Raw genomic sequence first — 14,526 nt, 5'->3', positions numbered from 1 at the left:
TCAAAACAAACGAAATGTCATGGTGGATCCCACTGTCTTTTAAGCTAACTAAAAACAAGCAGTTGGTCTATTTTAAAATAGTTGTTTTGTTTTGGTTTGGTTGCTATTGTTGTTGTTGTTGTTGTTTTAAGACAGGATTTCTCTGTGTATCCCTGGCTGACCTGGAACTTGTTTGTAGAACAGGCTGGCATCAAACTCAGAGATCTGCCTGCCTCTGCCTCCTGAGTTCTGGGATTAAAAGTACATGCCACCAACACCAGTTACCCTGGCTCTTTTTGTTTTGTTTTGCCTTTTCAAGACAGGGTTTCTCTGTATAGCCGTGGCTGTCCTGGTCTTGCTTTGTAGATGAGGCTGTCCTTGAACTCACAGATATCCACCTGCCTCTGCCTCCCAACTGCTGTGATTACAGGCTCAGGCCACTGTGCCCAGCTTACCCCCAGCCCATCTTACCCTGGCTTTTAAAGTGACTGAGACAGGAGGCCTCTGAAGTAGGCCAGAAGAAAGATGAGTCTTATGGCCCAGTGAAAAGTCTTCACCATTCTTAACTCAGTGTGATGATCGGGAAACAACCTCCACTATGTGAGGGACCTGAATTCTTTGCTGTTCTTTTCTTGAAAAGAGGACAGGTGATAATTCGTCTGTCTTGAACGCAGCTGGACTTGATGCTAATAAATGACAACACCACTTGGCTCCTCCAGCTGTAAACAGCAACAGATGGTGTTTAGAGAAGAGAGAAAAGAAAACTAAACAAACAAACAGAAAACCCAAAGGTGACTACAACGCAACCCTAGCCTGCATCCAAGCCACTGAATGTTTCTTCTGGAACTAAGGCAGTCTTGTCTTTGCATGCTAGCCACAGACTGAGAACTGAGCCCTCAGCACATCCTAGGAATCCTGCGGCTTCTCAAGGAATTTACTTCCCCATTGTTCATAAAGGTCCACTGTAATAATTCCCTTTGCTCCCCAACACCCAAGGCCTCACCCTCCGCGTTCTGCCTGTGACCTTCAATGAGAACACCAGTGCAGTCAGGCACCCTGCATTAATGTACTGACCACCTTGCAAGTCAGTCTACCCCAAGCCCAGCCTGTGTCTGTTGTCCTGCATCAGAGTTGTGTTGGTGCTCCTTTTCTCAATGGCAAGTCTCTTCCTTCTGTCTTTTTAACCTCTTCTCTCTGTTTATTCCTTGTCTTCTGCAATTTGATCGTTTTCCTTCTTTCAGGCATTCACTGGCTTTCCTTCTTTCAACGCTGTAGGCTTCCAGGGTGCTTGCATCCTGGACTTTTTCTCTGTCTACTCCTGCTAGCTCCTTAGAGAAGGTTCCATCCTGACTCATGACTTTATAGCTAATGACTCAAATATCTTTAGCCCTCTAATTCTTGTCCCCAATTCCAGATCTGTATCCATTTCCTTTCAAAGACCCTTTATTGGTCATTTTAGGAGTCAAGCCCTTTAATTTTCCCTGACACACTTTTTCCTCCACGACTCCCTATCTTAATGAGTAGCACCCCAATCCTCGCAGATATTCAAGCCATCCCCTTCTCTGTTCTTATGCTTTCTCAAGTTGGGTTTTTTTTTTTTTTACATCAAAGCCTTTGTCTTTATGCTGTTGCTTTAAAATCCTTCATGTTCCTCAGGACTTAGCTGACTGTCACTACCACAGTGACAGTGATACCTCCTCTGTAAAACTCAACCTCCCCTCTGTTCCTGGGGAGAGCAAACACTTGACAGGGGCTGCTTTTCAGTCTCTGCGTTCATCAACTCTTCAATTTTCCCCAAGCCTAGGAAGTGGGTGTTGTTTTTAAATTAAAACACCCATCTTAGGAACAAGGTGACCAAGTAGGAAGAGAGAAGGGCTGGCCCGGCAGTTACAGGCGGTGGCTTCAGGGTTCCCCTGTGTTTCTCCTGCTTCCCAGCTCCAGTCTGGACTTTTGACCACTGAGTCAGGCGGCCACAGTCTCTCCACGGCCTCCGAGAAGCCCCTTTGTTTCGGGGCTTCTCACTATATAGGCAGCGCTCTGCCCAGGTGTCTCTGTGCTGTTGACCTCGTCACTGGAGAGCAAGCAACACATGGACAGAGGCTACTGCTCTTAAGTAGCTGAGATCCATCTGAAGTCAGGAAAGTAAAGCTTTTATATTGATGGCTACTCTTATTTTATTACCCAGACTTCATCGGCGTCTCTACTGGCCACGAGTGATACAAAGACATTATTTTGGGGCTTGTTTAAAATGAATAAGCAATATTGTCTATGATTTATATGTTTTTCAGAGCAGATATACTACGCTGGCCCTGTCAATAACCTTGGACTTGAGGTTCCACAGGTAAAGTTTTGGTTTTCTGTTTTGTGTTGTTATGTAATTATTATGTCAAAGAGCTGATCTTTGACCCATGGGGGAGAGGAAAGAGGTAGAAAAGAATAAGAGAACAGACATGAATAGTTGAGAGTGTTAGCACATGCCATGATTAGGAGGCACGCTTGACATGCGGGCTTGGTCCTTTTGATGCTTCATACTGGTATTCTGTAGAACCTTTGGGTTGACCCAGAGCAAACCCTAATGAGACCTGAAATGCTGGCATCTTGTCCACAGGATGCAGGGGGTGGGGATGGGGGATGCTCCATGTGGCTAGACTTGCTTGGGATGTGTAGGCGGCAACTGGCTCCTGGCAGTCCAGAGAAAGGCGAGTTTACAAACCACAAAGGCTTCAATATCCCACTAGTTTCCATCCTTCTCCTATGACTGCCAAGCTGGGATGTTAGTCTGCTTCTATTTACTTCTCAGTGGGTAAAGAATGGGAAGAACAGGCCGGGGGAGAGAGCTCAGCCAGGAAAGTGCTGCCTTGCAAACATAAGGGTCTGAGTTTGACCTCCAGAGCCCAAATTTGAAAAGCTACATGAAGGCCAGGTGCTGTGGCACATGCCTGTAATCCCAGCACTTGGGGAGTCAGAGACAGGCAAATGTCTATGAGTTCGAGGCCAGCCTGGTCTACAAAGAAAGTCCAGGAGAGCCAAGGCTACACGGAGAAACCCTGTCTCAAAAAAACCAAAAAACAAACAAAAACAAACAAACAAACAAAACCTCAAAATAAAAGGGCTAGATGAGGTGATACATGCTCATAATCCAAGTGCTGGAAAAGCAGAAATGGGCCAGCCAGCCTGGGGAGTTTCAGACCAGTGATATAGCCTGACTCGAAAAAGGAAAAAGGTAGATGCCACATGAGGAGTGACTCCCAAGTTTGCCCTTGGTGTCCACAGGCATGTGCACACACAATTACACATGTTCCACACACGCATGCATCTGCACATACAAATATGACCATATAACACATGTACACAGAAGAATAAAGGTGTACCCAGCCCACCACTCCAGAGTCTGGTACATCCAGAGTAAAGGGGTCACATCTGGCGAGGGTCTCCTTGCTGGTGAGGACTTTGCAACATCCTAAGTCAGCATTGGACATTAGGGGACAAAAGGAGTCACGGTTTTTATAACACACCCACTCCCAGGAAAACCCATTGACACTCTAACCTATTAGTCTATAAATGAATGAATCCACTTATGATGTTAGACCCCTTTTAAAGGTCTCAGGTCCCACATCTTCTGACCTCATACTGGGGATTATGTTTCAGCGGACTTTATAGTGGGGACAGTCATACAGCAAGTGACACACAGATAAATAAATTGGCCTGTCCTGAGCATTCAACGGCAAGACGCAAAGCTAGGGCACGTGTGAATTGAAGCTACTCTCTCATCGCCACACATTTGCCTGCTGCTCCTTGAAAGAAGGATACAAAACATCACGAAAATGCCATCGTTTTCACATCTTGCTTTCAGCTTCATCTTTGCAGCCATCCAGGACCTGAAGGAGGCGCTGCCTCTCGCAGAAGGAATCTCTCGAGCTTGGTTTCAGCTCTGAGATCGTTTCCCTCCCGTCCCACCCAGTGAGCTCCTAAGTCACAGAGGCTGGAACAGGCCCTCTCCAGTTTCCACAGGAATCCTTCTCACAGCAGGAGCCTTTGGCCCTCCCTCTCTGGGATTCACCAGCGATCTTCCCAGGCCTTTCAGTGAGATGCACAACTTCTTCCAGGAAGGAAAACTCTCCTCACTCCCAGCACGCAGGGCCTGAACTCTCCCAGGGAGCATTTCTTCACATTGTTGCTACTTGAATGCTTTTCCTTTCCACATTTTTCTTCTGATACCCCGCTAGAGACTGGTGTAACAATAGCTAACAACTGCATTTCATTTTGCTTTGCTAGCTTTATAAAATCCATTACCCTTAGCAATTCCTATGCAATGAAGGCAGGGTAGGAGAGTGGGGGGACTCTTAAAGTCATAGAAGCTCTTTGAAAGGAAATCTACCCTCAGAGATGTAACGAGGTTTATAAAAGATGCTCCTCATCTTAACACAGGATTATATCCCGTAAACTCTCCATGAATTGAAAATAGCTTAAATTGAAAATGCATTGAGTCCACCCAGCCTGCAGAACATCTTAGCTTAGTGGCACATTATACAGGAGAGTTTTGGTCATTTGATCATGTATTCTCATGCCTGGGCACTGTGACTCACTGTCCCTGCTCAGTGTGGAAGGAGCTTTGAACTGCATGCCACAGGCCTGGAAAAACATGAAAATTCAAAATGAAAAGTACAGATCCGACTGCGCCCATTTTTGTCTCTCACCATTGTAAGTAGAGGCGTTGTCAGCGGGCAGTAACCGTAGTCGTCTACAGTGCTTGCAGCATACTCCTCTCCTGCCTTCTTCAACCAGTGACAATGCTCCAAGAGATACAGCCAGACGCGTAGCCAGGTGTCCTGATGCCGGCTGGTTCTCTTCCTCTTCTGGGCCCTGTACGTGGGAAACAGACACCTGTTAAGCTCCTGGCTCACACCCAGCCTGCAGAACCAACAAAAGGCATGGCTTCAGGGGACACATTCCACACAAGCCTATAGGACACTACAGCTGGAGGTTTCTCTTTAACCAAAGTTTTTCCCACTCAGCATTTACTCTTCAATACCCTGGCTAGTTGCCCTCTTTTTTGAAATGTATTTATTTTCTTATTCATGTACGTAGTATATACTGATTAGTGTGGTTGTGTACACATGTGCATGTACATGTGCACAAGGATGTGTATGTGTGTAAGGAGCCCTGAGGTCTCCATTGGATGTCTTCCTTTGGTCTCACTCCATCTTTATTTTTTACATTTTTGTGTTTGTGAGTGTGTGTGTGTGTGTGTGTGTGTGTGTGTGTGTGTGTGTGTGTGTGTGTGTGTTATGCACATGTCACAGTGCTTGTGTGGGAATCAAAGAACAACTTGCAGGAGTCAGTTCTCTCCTTGCACCTTGTGGGTTCTGAAGATCAAACTCAGATGGTCAGGCTTGGCAGCAAGCGCCTTTCCCGTTGAGCCATCTTGCCATGCCTGCACCTTTAATTTTTTTTTTGTTTTGTTTTGTTTTGTTTTTGGACTAGGTCTCATAATGAACCTGAAGCTCATCATCAATTCAGCTGGACTGGTTGGTCAATGAGCTTCAAGGATCCACTTATCTCCACCCTCAATGTCCCCGCCATGCCACACGCACACACAAGGGTTATGTTTATAGGCACTGCCATCCCTGCTGGGTTTTTTTTTTTCATAGATTCTGGAGACACAAATTCAGGTCTTTGTGCTTGCACACGAAACTACCAACTATGCCACCTCCCTAGCTTAAAATTTATCTTTTAATTGATGGACAACATCTGTGTGTGTTTAAAGAGTGAAGTGTGGCATCTCAGGATACATGCAGAGTCTATCTTGATCAGATCAGGGCAGTTGGCATAGCAATTACTATCATTTCTTTATGCTGAGAAACGATAGCACCAGCGTATCTATTTAAGCCCTCACTCCCAGCTCATTTTTCTTTTAACACTTCCAATCCCTTGACCCAAATTAAGGTTCTGCATATGATCCTATATCTGTCTGTGTCTGCTCTTCCCTGAATTAAAAGTTGGAGATCCTTTGGGCTTCCAAAACATATGGATACCCTCTTGGTAAAACCTGACCCATAAGCTGCACTTCCCGTGCCCTCCTCAGCAGCAGAAACAGGGTGCTATCTGTCCAGTACCCCTACACTGGCCTCCTGTCATGTAACCCTGCCTCCATCTGCCTCCAGAAAGGCTCGGCTCCCTGAGTCATCTCATCCTTCATATAGAAGCATGTGTATCTTGCCATTCACGATCCAGAGCCCCTTCCTTCAAATGCTGTATCTTCTGTTAGGCTAATGCCACTTACAGCCTCTTTTAAACACAACAGTCAAAGACATCTATCATACCTGAGAAAACTGCCACACCTGGGTCCCTTTCATACTCGAAGCAAATACCCCACCATGTCTGCTGAGCTCTGAGACTCTGGTCCCCTATGAGCCTCCCAATATCCCTAACTCTCCCTCCTCCCTGAAACCCTATTGGCCTCTTGTCTATCTCTCCAATATATGGAGACTTCAGCCACACAGTAGCATGGCATCCTCTTGTATCTCTTTCCGGCCTTTCTCTCCGAGGCCTCCCTTTGAGCACCCTACTTAGAGATGCAAGCCAGCATCAGCCCCAACCTTACCCAGCTGTGCTTTCCACTCCACTTCCTGCCTGAAACCCTCCGTAGTGGCTACATCTGCAGAGTTCCACACCCTGGGAACTTTGCATCTTTCTCAGTGAGATGCAAGCTATTCAGGGCAAGGAGTTGGTTTGAATTGTTCTAATGATTCCCCCAGAGACCTGAACAATGCCTCGCACACAAAAGGCGCTCAACAAATGTGAGGGACCAGCCCTAGCACTTCCAGATGCCATGAGGGTCTCTGAAGCAGGGATGAACGGGAGCCGTGCAAAATCAACTATTTGTTTTTTAAGGAAGTAGAGTCAGAAAGGTTTTAAGGAAGTGAAGTCAGTTATTTCACATGGCAGCTGCATAAAAATTCTACAGAATTTCAACCTCAGCTAAATTTCAGGAATCAGAAAGCAAGTCCCATGTCTATGCCCCACTAACCCCCAAAGCAAGCACTTCATTTTATTTCTTATTAACTTCATGTTTGAACTCTTCAGCCAGTTTTGGTTTTGGCCAAAGGACACAGCTTTTACGATTTCCTTTCAACTAGACATTAGCACTCTTAGGCTATTTTTTTGCTTAGAAATACTAAACATTGCCTCAACTTGCGGTTAATTTTTCCAGCTCAGCTTGATGCCTAGCTAGGCATCTTTTGTAGAATCCTTGAACATAGTAAAATGTAGCTGCATCCTTATGTGCCTCAGCTCTAATATCTAATATCCTAATCTTCTCTTCTTTAGTATGACAATGCCAAAGTCCGCTCTCTGTGGCAGCCAATCTTTCCATAAAAGTCAAATCATTAACCCAAGCTGCTTCGCTCACCATTCCACCCATGGCTTATGCCTCCCTCGGAATCCAACCAAGCCTTTTCTTTAAAGTTCTAAGTCATAGACATTTTTTTTCCATTTGCTTGATCAAAGATTCAGCCCTGGGAATTTCTTTCCTCAATGCCTCATATTTTTCACATGCCATTTGTAGATCACAAACCAATTTTTTCCTTTTTCCCAAATTAATGTTGCTCCTACATCAGAGACGTTCTTATCCTTAAGCGCGCATTGCTGGCCAGGTGTTATTACTTGAATTTGGCAGAACATCCAGCTTTCTGTGCTCAGTGATTTTTGGAGAACCAAGAACAGGTGAGGGGGAGCACATCGAGATGAGAGAAGAGAGCAGAGTTAAAGCAATCATCATGAAAGTTATAAGTGGTGTTGCAACAACTGATGAGCTCGGGGGTCAGGAGGGATCAGATCTTTGTCAGGCGGCTCAACTCCCGTCCGTTCAGGGTCATCTGGAGGAGACCTCCAGCTCGGATCCTTGTCAAGCCATTTGCGTGGTCTCTACTCCTGGGTCCCTGCACATGCCCCTGCCAGCAAACAAATAGAAGTATCATGACGACCCCCTCAAACACCGAGACCCACAGATTTCCCAGAAAGATGGCTTAGAAGGTAAAGGTGCTTGGTGATCTGAGTTCTAGCCAGGGCTCCCATATGATAAAAGAAAAGAATTAGTGCCCATCACACTAAAATAAATAAATATAATTTTTAAAAATTTAATGTGCAGATGCTGAAATCCTTTCTTAAAATAGTCTTTGCAGTATACCCTATACTCATCCTTGGGCTCACTTTAATCATGTTCAGATTACATAAAACATTTAACGCTATACAAGCTTTAGATTGATTGTTATGCTGCATTGTCCGGAGACCTGTAACAAAACAAAGGAATCCTTGCATGTTTAGCACAGGAACATTGCTTTGACAAACCTTTTCACTCTGCAGTTGGTGGAGTGTGCACAGTCCTAGAACAGGTGGGGGAATGGCTGTCTTTATCAAGTGGCTGACTACACTGCGGGTCATCTGCTTTATGCCTTGCCTGTGTCCCTTGCAGGGAGAGTACCAGGTCTTACTGGAACTGTACAACGAAAACCGTGCTACTGTGGCTTGTGCCAATGCTACTGTCGTCTGCTCCTGACCACGGCCTGCTGAACACTGCCCAGCAAACTCAGCCTCAGGGAGCCCAAAGGTTTCCAGGCCCACCTGCCTGTAAGAAGAACCACTTGTGACCAAGAAAAGCTCTGCAAAGAAATCCCTCTGCCAATCTTAGCCCCAGGGGCAGCTGTTCCCAGGCCCAGCAGATGAAATAAAGCCTCTGGAATGATCTATTTCTGAGGACCCTAAGTGCTCTTGAGGCCCCATTTGTAATGGCTCTTTTTATGTAATTACCTCTCATGGAACTTACCTCCTTGTCTGCTCCTTAGGAACACTTCCTCACAGTTGCCTGAGACATTTAAAAAAAAAAAAAACACCCACACCTATTCATTGTGGCTTACTCAATGACTCTAAGTACTGTGTGTGATTAACAAGTTATTTTCTTTAGATACAAGTGTTGGCCACTGGTGCAGCACAAGTAACTCTCAGAAAGCCAAGAGGATGGTGGCCTGCCTAAAAATCAGAGGCAATGTGTCATTTCTGCTCCTGGGCCCTAAGACCAGGAGAAGCTGGTAAAACCCCACCAAGAGTGACAGCATCCTCCCACTTGTCCACGTACTCTTTCCCTTCATACTCTGTGCCTGTGAGTCCTCCATCTCTGCAGCAAATCCCTACAGTAACTAACTTCCAAAGGGAAAAATGGATGCTAGGCTCACAGCTTTGGAAGTTTCTGTTGGTGGCCTGTGGTGGAGTGTCACCTTACCGCAGGAGCAGGTGACAGACTAAAGGGAGACAGGATCCCACAATCCCCTTCAAGACAGTAACACCAATTACTAGAAGACCTCCTACTAGGCCCCTTCTCTTCAGGGTTGCACCAGCTCTAAATAACACCTCCCTGGGGACCAAGCTTTTAACTCATTGGCCTTCCAGGTCAGTCAAGATTCAAACTGTAGTACCCTCAAAGCCTGACTTTACCTTCCTCATGCACATTGGTGCTTATTATTGAATTCCTTCCTTCCTTCATTCATTCATTGATTCATTATTCAGACAATTACTGCTAAACACTTTATTATCAGGTGCCATGGTCTTAGGATACACTTATAAACAAAAAGGCACTACCTCCTCAGAATTATCAGTCCTCTGAACAGCTTAGAAGCCATGAGTCCAGCTGTGGGTACATTCACTCAAAGCAGTCACGCCCCTCCTTTGTTGGTGCCTCAGGAAGTTCCTCAGGAAGTTCCCGTCTGGCTTCTGAAACCATCCTATCTTGCATGAGTAGATGGCACTTGGGCTCTGCAGCCATTCCTCTCTCATTTCCTCTCAGTCTCTCCCAGCAGCACGCCTGAGCCTCCTGCTACAGTGCTGTAGTCAAGGTTGAAGGGCTGACTTTGTCATCTGCCCTTTTTTAGCACCTACTAAAGTGTCTTTGTGTCAGATTAGAAGAGGAAAAAATTTTTCCGAGCCAAAAGCCTGTTAGTTGTTTTGAATTCCTGTAATTAAATCTCTGAGAACGGATGACTGGACACACCCACATGCACAGAGAGAGAAAGCGAGAGACCAAAATGTCTGGATTACATAGGGAAGAGCCTCTCAGGGAGGGGAAGCCCGGCCACTGGGCTGGAATGTTCAGGGTAGAGGGCGTGGTGTGCCAGCTATAACCTGTAGCAGGTATGGACTGAGGGATGCTGAGAGAACCTGGAGGCCAGGTCTCCTTTGATGTAGGAGCTTGTCCTGTGTGTGAAACCCAATAATATTTAGGTTTTCTGAGTTAAGGACAGACAAAAATGATAGCAACGCGCCCATAATGCTTGCAAGAAAAGACAAATGCAGCCACGCCAGGCTTAGGAGAAGGCCTCTAATTACACAACCACCCTGACCCTTCCATGCTCTTTCACTCTAGGCACATGCCCCTGTCACTCGCCTATCTTCTGCCCACCGACGCTTCGAACACTCCCAACCCCAAGGACCTATACCCGAATAAGACGGTCCGCGGCAGCTGGCACCCCCCATTCATTTCTCAGTACATTCCTGTGACTGATAAAAGCCCTCAGGAGACTGTGTGCTCTCACACACACACACACACACACACACACACACACACACACACACACACACATACACCACACACATCCCACCAGCTCAGGGCAGCTGTCACAGGCTCCCAAAGGTGTGAGCCAATCCCAGACATTCCTTTCCCTTTGGTCTTCTTAAATTTGACACCTCTGTGTTGGGTGTGTGTGTGTGTGTGTGTGTGTGTGTGTGTGTGTGTGTGTGTGTATGTGTCTATGTCTGTGTGTGTGCATGTGCACACTTATGCATGCATACACACATACATAATGTCATAGACACAGATATTTAGTCAGTTTCTATTGTTTGGGTTAAATAGGGACTGTCATCTGCAGAGCTGGTCACTGGTGTGGCTGCAAGAACCCACTCAACACAATTTCACTAAGAACATGATTTGCAAGGAAAAGAAAATATTTCTCTGTTTTTACATATATATTTTCCTAATGTCTTACCCTAAGCTTTGGTTCTCATTATGAGTTTCATTTTTGCAAGTTGAGAAAGGAAAATCCGGTAATTTAGGAGTCTCTTGTAAAATACACTTACACCCGGTAGAAGAAATGGCCAGAATCACTCTGGTGGAAAACAGTAACTGAGGCTCCGTGTGGCGTGGCGGAAGACTGGAGGTCTTAAGAATAAATGTAGCTCCCACTCCTCATCAAACGAGCTTCTTTCTGTAGCGCACAGAGACTGCTATGGAGAGCCACAGCTGCTTGGAACACAGAGGACTAACTGTGGTGCTGTCCCCAACAGATGATGTTAGGTCCCAAAGCCCAGTGGGGAGTTTGGGGGATGGAGGGACAGGGACGGGCAAGGTGCTCATTAACATAGCAGAGTGGACCTAGCTGCCGGGTCCTCCCACCCCCCCCCCTCGGTCCCTACCTGTTACAGGGCATGGCTGTCATATCCCACCCCTCCCCCAACCTTCCCCACCCCAGGGACTGGCTGGTCTGCCCTTGCCTTGCTGCCCTCCCCTATATAATCCAGTCGTTTTGGTTGTTGCCTTTTTCAGCCCCTTGGTCTACCCTCTACCTTCCTAGCCTCTTAGTCTGGCTCTCACCTCCCACTCTCTTCACATGGCAAGTTCAGTCTGGTCATGCTCACTCCAGACTCTCCCAGATGTCTCTGCTGGTGGCTATGCTCTCCTTTTATCTGCAATAAACTTTCTCCTTCACCAAACCTAGGTAGGACCAGTCATGTGCTTTCCTTTTTTTTTTTTTTTTTTTTTCATTCAAATACATTTATTATACAACCCTGCACCTAAGGCACAGGGAACATTGCAGAGCACAAGCCAGAAAGATCATAAGAGCCAGAGGAAGTCTGTTGTAAGATTGTCTTCTGAATATGACAGGAAAGGTACACCCATCAAATCTCAGCACCACAGTTGCTTAAACAAGCCCTAAACAATGACAGCACAGATGACATGCTAAAGCTGATGGGAGATTCTCCTGGGACACTAAAGAGCCACAAGCAACTGAAGAGTGCTGAGAGAAAGAGAATTAACCTTCCCCAGGGATGATCTCCTGAAATGGTTATCCAATCCCAAGTGGGCAGTCCTAAAAAATGTAAACAAACAAGCAACACTAAGCAGAATCCACATTTGGAATTTACATATTATTTGCATATGTATGTAACAATAGTAGTTAGAGTAAGAGGCCATGAATTTGAGGAGGAGAAGAGAAGGCATGGGAGAAGTTGGAGTCAAAGGAAAAATAATGAAATTATATTTTAATTGAATAAAAATGTTTTTTAAGTAGATATCAAGAGCCAGAAATCTAGGCAGTGTCATAAGGAAGTCAGCAGTAAAGGGACCCAGATTGTCTATCAAATAATTTATGTTTACTTCTCTTCTCCTAAAAAAGACTTTCTAACTATTTGCAAATCACCCTGGAAAACTCCAGGAGCTTTTCCAAGCCTCTGAAGTGAAAGGAAAACCAGTCTGGGGAGGTTGTACTCTTTGCCAGAATTAAAGGCCTCTTTGGGAAGCTCCTGCCTTCATCGTAGTTCCTACCAGCCTTCCTTCATATTTTGAGGGAAATTTTAACCTCTCTGCATAGAATATTATCGAAGTGTCTTTTTGAGGGAGTTCTAATGTCCTGCGGAAGCTGTGAGTCCCAGTGGCCTGCCTCCCTCACACTAGGGTCCACTTCTTGATGTGACAGTGCCATTGAACACAGTATTCTTGAGCCCGAGACTTTAGCCCATAGGCGTTTGGGGGATTCAAAGGACGACGCATGCGCAGCTTAAAGCAGTGCCTGAGATGCCGTCAGCATCATTACTGTGTCAGGATTGGCACTCACCAGGAGAGGCAATGTCTCCTGCCCTCCCTACACCTCCTACCACCTCGCGCCTACCCTTGATGATGGCACCGTATGATGGAAGAAGGTCATCCCTCTTCTGTTGTGTTAGCTATATTACAGGGACTGTGCCTGGCCTAATGGCCTTCTGTAGCTATGGCAAAACACTCTTTGACACAAACCAACTTGGAAAGAAAAGGTTTTATTGGCTTACACTTCTAGATCCCAGTCCATCGTTGAGGGAAGTCAGCAGAGACCACAGAGGAAAACTGTTTATTCAGTTGCTTTTTCATGCAACCCAGGCCCGCCTGCTAAGGAGTAGCACTGCCCACAGTGAGCTCGGTGCTCCTTCATCAATCAGTAATCAAGAAATGTCCCCACAGATTCATTTACAAGCCAATCCTCTATGGTAGAGGCATTTTCCCAATTGAGGCTCTCTCTTCCCAGATGACTCTAGCTTATGTCAAGCTGACAAAAAACAAACAAACAAAAATAAAATAAAATAAAACAGTTGACCAACACAACTGACCCTTTGTCAGCTTGACACACAAATGGACCACTATTTTATCTAAGCATGCTGTGGCTAGTTTCCCTAAACCAACTGTGGTGGCATTTTCATGAGTTATAGAATGGACCAATGAACTCTCCAAAATATTTAAGAAACATACATTTCCCCAAAAGATAAATTGAAGTTTCCTCCAAAATGGAAATATCATAACCAGGCCAAAAGGATCTTTGGAAGAAAGTGTGTGTGTATTTTAATTCAACTTGTTCCCTGCAAATAAAGAAACACCTCGAAGATGCAAAGAACCAAATATAGCAACTGCCAGTTTAACAATGACTTAACAGCCAGAAATAGCTGCTGAGAGGTGGGAATGGTCCTTAGCCTCATTATGACATGGACTGCCTGTCTTCTGGGACACTGTGGCTCAGATGTAAACTAACTGGATGTTTCCCAGTCAGCAAGGCCAGTGCCTCTGTCTACTCTCCCCATCGCTGCACCAGGTAGGCAGAGCACTATGGGAATTGAAAAGGAGTTATTTTTCCCTCTAGTCTACATGTAGCCGCAATTGTTCAGTTTGGAACTGAAAAGGACCTGCCACCACTTTCAAATGTATCTATGTAATTTTTCCCATCACTAATGTAAGTTTTCCCCTAATATGTGCTGTGGTTTGGTTCATGTGTATCCCCCAAGGGCCCATGCATTAAAAGCCTGGACCCCAGGTCCTTCTATGTTGTTGATGCTATTGAGAAGTATAGTGGAGCCTTTAAAAGAGGCAGAGCCTAGCAAGGGGTCCTAGGTCATTGGGGGCCGTGGGCTCTAAGCCTCTTTCTCCCTTTTGCTTTGCAGCTGATGAAATCAGTGGACTTACTCTATCACCAAAGGCCCAAAGCAACTCAACCCATCCATCATGGACTAAAACTCCAAAACTGAGCAAAAAACAGTCCTTTTCTCTTCATAATCTGATTGTCTCTGAGGGACACGGAAGTGAATAAATTCTTTACTTCAAATATCTTGGTCTCTTTGCCCTTAAGTGAAAGGACTTATATATCAATCCAGACTCATGTGTTTGAACATGTGGTCTCCAGCTGGTAAAAATGTTTTTGGGAGGCCATGAAACTTTTTAAAAAAGTGAGGTATCCCTTAGAGGAATTAGGTCACTGGTGGGTG

At 45.5% G+C, this 14,526-nt stretch overlaps 1 protein-coding gene across 4 annotated transcripts in view; it reads left to right on the top strand.

Annotated features, from left to right (window-relative positions):
* Positions 1–14,324, top strand: part of LY86 (lymphocyte antigen 86) — a 66,970-nt gene extending 52,646 nt beyond the window's left edge. For 2 of the 4 annotated variants that reach the window (XM_084796986.1, XM_084796983.1), the window contains 2 exons: positions 2,268–2,320; positions 8,453–8,752. In XM_084796986.1, coding sequence (XP_084653112.1) covers positions 2,268–2,320; positions 8,453–8,536 — 137 coding nt within the window. In that variant the 3' untranslated portion in view covers positions 8,537–8,752. Of the gene's footprint in view, positions 1–2,267; positions 2,321–8,452; positions 8,753–14,205 lie in introns of those variants that run through there. The other 2 variants (XM_084796984.1, XM_084796987.1) reach the window with 2 other exon arrangements.
* The last annotated feature ends 202 nt before the right edge of the window (positions 14,325–14,526 follow it).

Source organism: Acomys minous, assembly GCF_964271855.1.
Source record: "Acomys minous genome assembly, chromosome: 9".
In the NCBI taxonomy this organism is placed as follows: Eukaryota; Metazoa; Chordata; class Mammalia; order Rodentia; family Muridae; genus Acomys; species Acomys minous.
The sequence above is the reverse complement of the archived record's forward strand: the minus strand, read 5'-3'. Positions and strand labels throughout refer to the sequence as shown.